A 12,792-nucleotide genomic window follows, 5' to 3' on the forward strand; every position below is an offset into this window, starting at 1 on the left:
CGCCAGACCTCACGTCGCAATGTCTATCCGTAGGAAGCTGTTAGACTTCGAATGGGACATTCTTCCTCATCCTCCATATTCTCCCGACCTTGCCCCATCTGACTACTATCTATTTCTTTCTTTAAAAAATTTTCTTCGGGACAAGAAATTCGAGTCTTTGAAAGTCCTCAAAAGTCATCTTGATAAATTCTTCGCCAATAAGAAACCTTTATTTTGGAGCAAAGGCATCATGCAGCTTCCTGAAAGATGGGCCAAGGTCGTTGAACAAAACGTTACATATTTGCTTCAATAAAGTTCCTCTTTGTGTAAAATATTGCGCTCTTAATTTATTTCAAAAATTTGAAACGAACTTTCCGAACAACCTAATAGTTACCATCAAGCCGCGTCATTGCCATTTGTTGACATCTGATAAAGATTCTCAACTCACAACAATACAAATCTCATACAACAGCATAGTTTGTAATAGCGTTGAACATGTCGAATTTTGTGCTTGGAAGCTACAATTTGCGGACAGCATTGATTTTCTGTTACCATTTGAAGAAAACTGCTGCAGAATCGTATCGAATGCTTGTCGAAACTTACGGTGAGCATGCTCTTGGTAAATCACAGTGTTTTGAGTGGTTTAAAAAATTCAAACGTGGCGATTTTGACGTGAAAAACGAAGAACGTGGAAGACCACCGAAAAAGTTTGAAGACAGCGAATTGCAAGCATTGTTGGATGAGGATGATGCTCAAACGCAACAACAACTCGCGGATCAATTAAATGTGACACGAGAAGCTGTCTCCATACGTTTGAAAGCCATGGGAAAAATCCAGAATATGGGAAAATAGGTTCCACATGAACTGAATGAAAGACAGCAGGAAAACCGAAAAACCACTTGCGAAATGCTGCTCGCCAGGTACAAAAGAAAGTCATTTCTCCATCGAATTGTGACTTGCGACGAAAAGTGGATATATTTTGAGAATCCTAAGCGTAAAAGATCATGGGTAACTCCAGGTGAACTATCGACATCGACCACGGCCTACAAGGCCAAATCGCTATGGACGGAAGACAATGCTCCGTATTTGCTGGGATCAGTGCATGTGATCTATTATGAGCTGCTAAAACCTGGCGAAACCGTTCATACTGAACGCTACCGACAACAAATGATCGATTTAAATCAAGCTTTGCGTGAAAAACGATCAGAATATCAAAAAAGGCAACACAAAGTGATTTTACTTCATGATAATGCACCATCACACACAGCAAAACTGGTCAAGGAAACGATTGAGGCGTTTAGTTGGGAAATACTTTCGCATGCGGCTTACTCACCAGACTTGACTCCGTCCGATTACTACTTATTTGTATCAATGGGACACGCACTTGCTGACCAGCGCTTCATTTACGAAAATGTACGAAAATGGCTCGATGACTGGTTTGCCTCAAAAGAGCAGTAGTTTTTTTGGCGTGGCATCCACAAATTGTCAGACAGGTGGGAAAAATGTATAGTTAACGATGGGCAATACTTCGAATAAAATATTTTTTATCATTTTCATACAATAAACGTGTATTTTCTAAAAATTCTAGTTTCATATTTACATCATACTTGGTATACGCAGTTGTCCGAACACGTATCTCATTAGATCAAAATTTCAAACTTATGTAAAAGTTCTTCGAGAAAAAAATATTACCGAAATGTGTTATGCGATAAAAGCGATACATGAAGGCGCTGGCTTTGACGGTGAGTCACTTATTGATTGCGAACTGCTGGCATGCGCTTTGAAAAATATGTACGAAACTATGAACAAATAAGATGCTTATTCTGAGAAATAAATTACTTTGTTATATGATATATCTTTTTTACTTTAGACCACATCCTTTCTTCGAAAAAATATACCAACTACTGTACAGTTTCAAACTTTAGATTGTGTAGGCCGAACCTCTTTGACTCGAACTATGCATGATAGATATTTTCTCTCGTGATGTCATCATACACACTTTGAGAACCTTCACTAGATGTCTACTAGCAACAGGCGACGGTGGTCTAGGAGGTTGGAGCATTTGGATAGTAACCGCGAGGGCCTAGGTTCGAGTCTACCTACATCCCAGTACATTTTTTTCTCTTGTGACGTCATCATACACACTGTAAGAATCTTCCCTAGACGTCTACTAGCAACAGGCGACGGTGGTCTAGAAGGTTGGAGCATGGATAGTAACCGCGAGGGCGCCCAGGTTCGAGTCTACCTACATCCCAGTACATTTTTTCTCTCATGACGTATGCGTGACGTCACGGCCGCCGGATTATTTTCTGTTTCCAAACTTGAAAAAATGGCTCGGTGGTAAAAGATTTGTCAACAATGAAGAGGTGGAGTCTGTGGTTGATGGCTATTTTGAAAAGCTCGACGATTCCGACTATAAACAGAGTATCGAAGCTATTGAACATCGCTGGAAAAAGTGTGTTGAGCTAAAAGGAAACTATGTAAAGAAATAAAGATATTTTTTCACAAATTTTTTGTGTTTTCTTTGTTAGATCGGGTACTTCTGGGACTACCCTCGTCGGCACTATTCTTTTTCGAAATGGCTGGAGCAACAAAGTCGGGAATAGAGCAACAAATTAGCAACAAAATCGTAGTTTAAAAATGTGTTCGTTTTTCGTTTTTTATTTTTTTTTTAAAGGGCTGTGCTAACTTTAATGTTAAGCTAGCACAGCCATTGTTTTTTTTTTTTAAATGGCTGGTGTTAAGGATTTGAACGCCCTTTCTTCCCGCATGTAGCGAAGCGCATCGAACACACGGAGTCACTATGTTCGTGAATCCTCGGTCAGTTTCGGGATCTTTCGTCTCCTAGGCCGATCGTGTTGTAGCGTGTCCTGAGAAAAAACAGAATAGCAGCGGCTAGCGGCCCGAGTGACAACTCGCTGTAGTCAGCTCAAAATAAAGAGGCTTAGTCAACACAACATAAAGAAACTTCCTATCAAGAGTGATCCTAGCCCACAAATTCGAAACAGAGAGGAGCGTTTCTTTCGGCCACGGTCATCGAGGAAACTTCGAGGAAAATCGTGGAAGCGTTACAATAACGCTCATAACAAACATAAAAATTGGTCCTTCGAGCCGGATCTATGCGGCATCACATACTTCATCGTGGGTGAGGAGCAACACTCAAGGGACGAACATTTGGGCGAGTTCGAGGATTTTAGGAGCGGAGACGAGCTTAACAGCCGTCGTGCAACCAAGCTGCAACGAGTCTACAGAAAAACGAGTCACGCTGTGTAGCGAATTGGCGGTATTCCAGTGGACGGGACATGTCCATGATTTCGGGAACCCGCATCAGTGAGGTGATTTCTTGCGGCGGATTATCGCCCACTAAAAGGCAATCGAGAAGAAGCATCAGCGCGGACGAGGCAACGCTCCCATCGTTCAACACGCGACACAGTAAAACAATCAATATCATATTACTCTGTTATGCTTCAAATCTCGAGTCGCACTTCTTAAGGCTATCTCATTGCCGCGTCTTGAACTATCTGCAGCTTTATTATTAGTTAGGTTGATAAAAAAGATTACCGCTTCATTGGAGTTATCAAGCGTACAAATATTTTTATGGTCAGATTCTACCATAGTTCTGAGCTGGATATCTTCGCCATCCAAGCGATGGTCAACATTCGTAGCCAATCGAATAGGCGAAATTCAACGTATAACTGAGACAAACAACTGGCATCATGTCAAATCAGCTGACAATCCTGCTGATATTTTATCAAGAGGTCTAAATGTTCATGAATTGTCAATTTCTGATTTATAGTAGCAGGGACCTACTTTTTTGCAATCTCAAGAAGATCAGTGACCAAAGGAAAGCTTTCCAAGATTAGTGGATGACCTTCCAGAACAAAGAATTTATTCAGCAACGGTCGCATTGCCTGATCATTCGATAGCTAATGAACTGTTAACCCGATTTTCGAGTTTAGACAAGATATGTCGTATCATTTCTTATTTTCAGCGATTTTTGAGGTTGACCTATTCAATAGCATCAACGACTTTTGTCTCTCCTAAAGAAATCGATTTCGCTGTGCAGAACATTTGCAAGGTGGTGCAGAAACAGGTATTCTCCGAGGAATACATTACGCTAAGCAAGAGAGGGGCGGTTCGTTTGTCAAGTAGTATACTTTCTTTTTCTCCGTTCATAAGTAAGGAGGGATTAATACGAGTAGAAGGTAGGCTAAACAATTCAGACTTGTCCTACGACTCATACCACCCAATTTTACTTCCACGCAATCACATTTTAACTCAGCGTATAATAGAGCACGAGCATACGCGCAACGGACACGCCGGTGTGCAAGCTGCGATGTCCGCAATAAGGCAACGTTTTTGGCCGATTTCTCTGCGGTCGGCCTCGCGAAAGGTAATAAAAAATTGCGTTCGATGCTTCTAAATGAATCCTAATCAATCGGAGGCGATCATGGGATCACTGTCATCAGATCTTGTGAGGGTTTCAAGACCATTTTCATATTGCGGCACAGATTACGCCAGTCCATTCATGATACGTGAGTCTAAGCGTCGTAACGCGCGCCTTTATAAGGCATATTTAGCAATATTTGTGTGCTTCGCTACGAAAGGTTTGCATTTGGAACTCGTCAGCGATCTTACCTCCGAATCTTTCATTGCAGCGTTGAAAAGGTTTGTGTCAAGGCGGGGTAAACCTTCTTGTACAGTCTGTAAAGTAAGAGCGTGCACGGCATAAATGGCAGTTGGCTTCAAATATCGTCCTAGTTTTTTTGTGAGCCGATAGATGAAATCTTTGTCGTGAGTGCTTTGTCACAAAAGATTCAGTTGGCGTCGAACTCTAACCTGAGAAACACGTTAACCGCCATGAGTGCCGCATACGCATCGCGCTACGAGGCTATGTTCCTTTGTTCCCACCCCAAAGGACTAAAAATGTCATATGTAGTGGCTGCTAAATACATGGGAAAGTCAAAATCGTTCGTCGCTAAGTGGGTTCAGCAATATAAGAAGATAAAAAATGTTGATGACTTGCCAGAACATGGCTCGATAGGCAAAGTGACGCCGAATATGGAAAAAAAATGTGAATTTGTTTAAGCGGAACCCGATCTTAATGCTTAAAATTTATGAGAAGTGTTTGTTGCCGACTGCTGAACGATGTTTCATAAAAAAAAACGAGGACTGGATCTTACAGGAAGACAACAACCCAAGACACCGGAGCAAGCTTTACACCGAGTGCAAAGAGCAGTCTGGCATCGTCACACTTAATTGGCTATCGCAGTCGCCAGATGCAAATCCCATTGAAAATGTGTGGGCATATCTCAAGCACAAGCTTCGAGGAAAAAGAGTGTGCACTTTGAAGCAGCTGACATGACAAATTCGTCTCATTTGGAAATCTTTACCGAACGAATACGCAGTCAACTTAGTGGAAAGTATGCCTCGGAGATGCCAGGCAATTATCAATGCCGGTAGTGACTGGACTCATTATTAATGGTATAGCATTTTTCTTCTCATGGAGTACAACAAATCCATGTACTTAAAAATCTTTAAAAATAAATTTTTCTACACATTAACCCGTGCACGCTCTTACTTTACAGACTGTATATATTCGGATCATGGAAGTAATTTCGTCGGAGCTCAAAGGCAGCTCAAGGAACTTTTCGGATTCTTAAACAATAGACAGATCCAATCTGATGTTCAGTGTTTTTTGCGAAAACAACATAGCTCATGGAAATTTATTCTACCTAATGCGCCTCATTTTGGTGACCTATGAGAGGCTGCTGTAAAATCAGCAAAAGGCCATTTGTATCGAATAGTTGGAAGAGCTCATTTAACTTTCGAGGAATTACACACAGTATTTTGCGAAATGGAAGCAATTTTAAATTCTCGTTTACTAACGCCATTGAGCTCTGACCCGAACGATCTTACTTACTTGAGTCCTGGTCATTTTTTGGTTGGCACCCCCTTAAATAGTTATCCTTGCTACGATTTGTTAGATGTAAGCGAAAATAGACTATTGCGATGGCAACGAATTGAACAGCTTAGACAGCATTTTTGGCGTCGATGGAGTCAGGAGTACCTGCACATTCTACAGGAACATTCGAAGTGGAAAACTAGCAAGGGCCAACAACTAAAACCTCATCAGCTGGTATTGATAAAACAGACAGGTCTCGCACCGCTTCACTGGCTGTTAGGAAGAGTTGTTGAAGTTCATCCAGGTTCCGACGGCATTGTTCGAACAGCCACTATTCGTACAGCCAACGGTTCATTCATGAGACCATTGGCAAAAATCGCAGTCTTACCGATAGAAGATTAATGTCGGATTTTATTTAATTATATGTTCTACCAATTGCATGCTCGATATCGATCAGAATCCAGCAAATCACTTTTTCTTTCATTTCGTCGCATTTAGCGTTAGAGTAAAACTCTATGTATTCATAATTACATATGTTACAAATTTCTTTATATAACGTATACTTTAATTAAGGAGACGTCATGTCCATGTTACCCGAAATTTTAAAGCAATTGTACCGATGTTTTGAAAGCATGTACTTTCAACAGGGGCCGGCTTATGTTAAGGATTTGAACGCCCTTTCTTCCTGCGTGTAGCGAAGCGCGCCGAACACACAGAATCACTATGTTCGTGAATCCTCGGTCAGTTTCGGGATCTTTCGTCTCCTAGGCCGATCGTGTTGTAACGTGTTCTGAGAAAAAACAGAATAGCAACGGCTAGCGGCCCGAGCTAGCGACAACTCGCTGTAGTCAGCTCAAAATAAAGAGGCTCAGTCAACATAGCATAAAGAAACTTCCTATCAAGAGTGATCCTAGCAAATTCGAAACTGAGAGAGAAGCGTTTCTTTCGGCCACGGTCATCGAGGAAACTCCGAGGAAAATCGTGAAAGCGTTGTTACAACAACGCTCATAACAAACAGCTAGAGCAACAAAATCGGGAATAGAGCAACAAATTAGCAACAAAAGAGCACTAAATTTCTGTGCTAGTCTCATGCGATTGTGCTGAAAGGGCTGTGCCAGCTTAATAGATGTACTTTTGTTTTATATTCCTGTTTGCTGGATGAATCAACAGTGAGAAACATATAACTAGAAACGAGTACAGCTGGTTAAAACATTCTAGTGGCTATCGATCTGGTGCATGCATCAATATGGGACGAGCGTACAATAAATTTAGAATGAACATATAAATACAGTATTGACAAATATAGTAATGACAGAATTAAACATAACTATATTCATGGCGCACAATGTCAACGCTGCTGTAATTTATACTGGAATTTTTCACATCTATCATACTTTTTAATAAATCATAAACATCACGATAACAGTACCTTCTAATAATTAACCGAGAAATATAAAACCGTAATTGAAAATCGTGTATCTTTGTTATAAACATTAATGCAAACTTTCGATTGCGACTAATTAGATAAAAATTAGTGAAATCAGTGCTTAGATCTGAAACCTGACGGAGTGTATTTGATGTCGTGACCCTATTGCGACATTCAATAATGGATTTATTTTTAGCATTTATTAATATGTTATTGTAATATTATTTATTGAACAACTTAGCACATTAAAAATAAAATTTTTTATATCATATGATATCCCCTTTCCTCTCTCTTTCTCTTTTTTCTCTCTCCCACCTCACTTTCTCTATCTGTCTATGTATCTACCTGTCTATTTCTATTTTTATTTATCTTTGTAGAATATATATTATATAATTGCTATATATTTCTCTTTGCAGAAGAAGATAGTGGTGAAGGAGATGAAGACAGAGAAAATACAACTTACTATATATCGAATGAGATACGCTTTTCAAATCCAAAAATGGCCTCCTTAGTTTTAACAAAACGTGGAATGGTTATTGAAGCTGACAAATCTATTCATTCCCAATTGCGTTTAATCACTTTCTCTGACGGACCACCATATGAAACTTTGCATGCAATAAGTAAAACTATGGCGCCTTACTTCAAAAGTTACGTAAAAGAAACAGGTCGTGCTCACCGAGATGGAGACAAAATGGTGCCACTAGTAGAAAAGAAAATTGCAGAACTTGAAATGGGATTACTACATTTACAGCAGAACATTGATATTCCAGAAATTTCATTGCCTGTCCATCCAATTGTCGCGCAAGTCATTAAACAATGCGAAGAAGAAGGTCGTAAGCCAAAAGTCGCTGACTTTGGAGATAAAGTTGAAGATTCAACATTTCTGAATCAATTGCAGAACGGTGTAAACAGATGGATAAAAGAAATTCAGAAAGTAACTAAACTAAATCGAGATCCAGAATCGGGTACAGCACTCCAAGAAATATCTTTCTGGCTAAATCTTGAAAGAGCGTTACATCGTATTCAAGAAAAACGGGAAAGTATCGAAATCTCCTTAACACTCGATATACTGAAACATGGTAAACGATTTCATGCCACCGTGAGTTTCGATACTGACACCGGCTTGAAACAAGCGTTAGCTACAGTGAACGATTACAATCCGTTAATGAAAGATTTTCCGATCAATGATCTGTTATCAGCTACCGAATTAGAAAGAATACGTAGCAGCGTGCAACAGATTTTCATGCATTTGAGAAAAATAAGAAGCACAAAATATCCCATTCAAAGAGTATTAAGATTGGTGGAAGCTATTTCGAGAGATCTAGGACAACAGTTGCTCAAGGTATTGGGTACACGACGTTTGATGCATATCCCGTTTGATGAATTCGAGAAAGTAATGGGTCAATGTTTTGAAGTATTTACTACTTGGGACGACGAATATGACAAGCTTACGGGATTACTGAGGGACGTTGTAAAGAAGAAACGTGACGAGCATATGAAAATGGTGTGGAGGGTATTACCGGCGCATAAGAAGTTGCAATCAAGAATGGAGCATATGCGTCGCTTCCGCCGGCAACATGAACAATTGAGAACGGTGATAGTTCGTGTACTTAGACCTGTCCGTCAAAGTAGTAATAACTCCACAATGGAAAATACTGATAACGATAATGTAAAAGTGGAATTCGCTTTAGACGCTGCAGATGCTAATGCAATTAGTGAAGTTAATTTAGCGTATGAAAATGTAAAGGAAGTGGATTGTCTGGACATTAGCAAAGAAGGGCAAGAATCTTGGGATGCCGCAGTGCATAGATATGAGGAGCGTATAGAGCGCGTAGAAGCAAGGATTACAGCGCATCTTCGAGATCAATTGGGCACAGCTAAGAATGCAAATGAAATGTTTAGGATATTTTCAAGATTCAATGCGCTCTTTGTGAGGCCACATATTCGAGGTGCTATTAGAGAATATCAGACACAACTGATACAAAGAGTCAAAGATGATATCGAAGCATTACACGAAAAGTTTAAGGTATTTAAATATAGAAATAGTTTTAACTATCGATCTATATATTATAAAATATCAAATAAATAAATCAGAATAATTGTAAAATCTTTTACAGGTTCAATATGCACAGAGTAAATGCTGTAGAATGAGTATGGTGAGAGATTTACCACCTGTTGCTGGATCTATAATATGGGTCAAACAAATCGATTATCAGTTGACAATGTATTTAAAACGCGTTGAAGATGTCTTAGGTAAATTTTGAAACTTTAAATTTAAAAGATGATGCTTAAAATTAATGTTACAAACACACCTTTAGGTAAAGGATGGGAAAGTCATATCGAAGGTCAGAAACTAAAAGCCGACGGTGATAGTTTTCGTATGAAACTATCAACGCAAGAAATTTTTGACGACTGGGCGCGTAAAGTGCAGGCACGAAATCTCGGTGTAACCGGACGTATCTTTACGATCGAAAATGTGCGTTCAAGAACAGGACGAGGCAATGTATTAAAGCTAAAAGTGAATTTCCTTCCTGAGATTATTACACTATCCAAGGAAGTAAGAAATCTGAGAAATCTGGGATTCCGCGTTCCACTACCTATTGTGAATAAGGCTCATCAGGCTAATCAGTTATATCCTTTCGCTATCAGTTTGATCGAAAGTATCAGAACTTATGAGAGAACACTAGAAAAGGTAAGATGATCATAACCTAATTCTTTAATCACGTAGTTATTCATTATCTAAAAGTTAAATAATTTTTAAGGGAGGATAGAACCCTTGAAGACTGAAAAATTGATTGAATTGGTTTATTTTCAAATATTGATATAATTCTGATAATTCAAGGGCAGATAAAATAAAAGATTCCATGGAATTTTATGAACTGATTTTTTATTATTTCGCAATAACATTGTTGTTCGAAAATATTATTTTCGTAAATATAATAAATAATCATAGTGATTGGTCCAAATTGTGTTTCTATTTGTGGCACATATGATTTCTCTTGCTAGAAAAATTTGACGAAAAAAGAACAGATTTATTATTTACAAAGGAATTCCTCTATATACAACATATCGGAGACAAAATTTGCAAAAACAAATTTGTTTTTATTTTTTTACAGAAATATAAATTGTTATGTGTTGTAAAAATAAAATTCTTTTATCGTTTTTTAAGAATTTTTTATAAAATTCTATTTTTGTGATATATTTTAAATAACTATCTTAAAAATACGTATACCTATCAACTTTCAGTAAAATTGGTGAAACTATTTTTGAAACTTTATGTACTGTTTCATAACACATGTTTTTTTTTTTTTTTAGGAAATTTCATTTAAGATCAAAATTTTTGTATATTAACTTGTTACTGTTGTTGTTGGCAATTCAATCTATATTTGGATTATAAAATTAATTTTTTTTATTGATCTTCTAAATTGCTTCTTTAACCATCCAAGCTCAACTCATCTTTTTCAATATAAGAGATCTCCTTAGCTTTACTTACTGCATTTAGCTTTATTTATACGTGAGTCCTCGACGTTGCTACGATTTTCGATCAAATTCGGTACTATAACGGTATATGACGGGTATATGACGGTATATGACGATATATGACGGCTATTGTGCGACAGGTTCAATATCCAGGATTCAAAGTTCAATATATTCATTAGGGTGGAACGAAAAAATCAAAATTGAAATATTTAAAATCGGGTAGTGTGCAAAAGTTGTGTCTTGACCTCAGTAAGAAACGTGCAAAAGGAGATCACTCTGAGTCAATATCTTCTGTTCCGGCAAGGCACTTTAAAGTTTCGCTTTTAGGTGAAATTCCCAAAACGTACGAAGAAGTTCTTATGCACTTAAAATTACGTCAGTACGTCTTAGAGTAATTCATTATTATGCCTTAGCATAGAAAATAGGATATATTATGGTAAAAAGTATGTCAAAGCAATATATTTTTCAGCTTTTTTCTTAAATTACACGTGCAACTCTTCGCTCGCCGTGAAGGCGACTCAGAACTCACCACGTGAAGGTGGTTGCACTTTGCGAGTTCCTCCCCTAGCCCTTCCCTACCTCCCAACCGTAATGGACTAGGATAAAATTTAACTTTGCGCTTTGTTTAACAATATTTATTAATGACTGAAGTCCCGCTTTGTCTCAAACTATAGCATAAGAGCCCGAGAAGCTAACGTGGCCCTTATGTGACCGTCTCTTACCTCCTGCCCAAAGACCTTGCTAGATGCTTCAGTCACTAATTTCACTATTCTCCCCACCGCCTGTGTATGAGCTGGGAAAGCTTGAAAATCCCAAATCTGGGGAATTTTATTTTCAAATAGGAAATTCCTCAAGTGCTCGTCTGAAAAGTTCTTAAGAACAGGAGGACTTATTACTTCTGTAGACAAATCAATCATGTCTTTATAGTCTGTGGCCTGAAAATTAATTAAATAAATAAAATAAAATAAATAAAATAAATAAAATACTTACAAATAATTGATCCTGTCATTGCGAGAAATACATTTTTTTGCATCTCCAGAAAATCTTCTCAGCATGCTCACAGATGAGAGGACAGAGATCAGAGAACTTGCTCTCTGGAAAATAATAGAGGCAAAAGAAGCAGAGGCTGCAAATCCCGGGTTTATAAGGTCTTTCTCACTGCCTAAAATTAATTTTCAGGCCACAGACTACAAAGACATGATTGATTGGTCTACAGAAGTAACAAGTTCTCCTGTTCTTAAGAACTTTTCAGACGAGCACTTGAGGAATTTCCTATCTGAAAATAAAATTCCCCAGATTTGGGATTTTCAAGCTTTCCCAGCTCATACACAGGCGGTGGAGAGAATAGTGAAATTAGTGACTGAAGCATCTAGCAAGGTCTTTGGGCAGGAGGTAAGAGACGGTCATATAAGGGGCACGTTAGCTTCTCGGGCTCTTATGCTACAGTTTGAGATAAAGCGGGACTTCAGTCATTAATAAATATTGTTAAGCAAAGCGCAAAGTTAAATTTTATCCTAGTCCATTACGGTTGGGAGGTACGGAAGGGCTAGGGAAGGAACTCGCAAAGTGCAACCACCTTCACGTGGTGAGTTCTGAGTCGCCTTCACAGCGAACGAAGAGTTGCACGTGTAATTTAAAAAAAAGCTGAAAAATATATTTCTTTGACACACTTTTTATCATAATATATCCTATTTTCTATGCTAAGGCATGATAATGAATTACTCTAAGACGTACTGACGTAATTTTAAGTGCATAAGAACTTCTTCGTACGTTTTGGGAATTTCACCTAAAAGCGAAACTTTAAAGTGCCTTGCCGGAACAGAAGATATTGACTCAGAGTGATCTCCTTTTGCACGTTTCTTACTGAGATCAAGACACAACTTTTGCACACTACCCGATTTTGAATATTTCAATTTTGATTTTTTCGCTCCACCCTAATATTCATATCTGTCACTAAACACAACAACCGTTATATAATTGTAGATTAAGTCATTCTGAACAA

The 12,792-nt window shown here is 38.4% G+C and overlaps 1 protein-coding gene across 6 annotated transcripts in view; it reads left to right on the plus strand.

The window, feature by feature from the left end:
* Positions 1–12,792, plus strand: part of Dhc64C (dynein heavy chain, cytoplasmic) — a 109,072-nt gene that overhangs the window by 41,304 nt on the left and 54,976 nt on the right. For all 6 annotated transcript variants that reach the window (XM_025303582.1, XM_025303583.1, XM_025303579.1 and 3 more), the window contains exons 2-4: positions 7,727–9,336; positions 9,428–9,563; positions 9,629–10,002. In XM_025303582.1, the coding sequence (XP_025159367.1) occupies positions 7,727–9,336; positions 9,428–9,563; positions 9,629–10,002 (2,120 nt within the window). The remainder of the gene's footprint in view (positions 1–7,726; positions 9,337–9,427; positions 9,564–9,628; positions 10,003–12,792) is intronic.

This window comes from Harpegnathos saltator, unplaced genomic scaffold, assembly GCF_003227715.2.
Source record: "Harpegnathos saltator strain DR-91 unplaced genomic scaffold, Hsal_v8.6 scaffold557, whole genome shotgun sequence".
Classification (NCBI taxonomy): domain Eukaryota; kingdom Metazoa; phylum Arthropoda; class Insecta; order Hymenoptera; family Formicidae; genus Harpegnathos; species Harpegnathos saltator.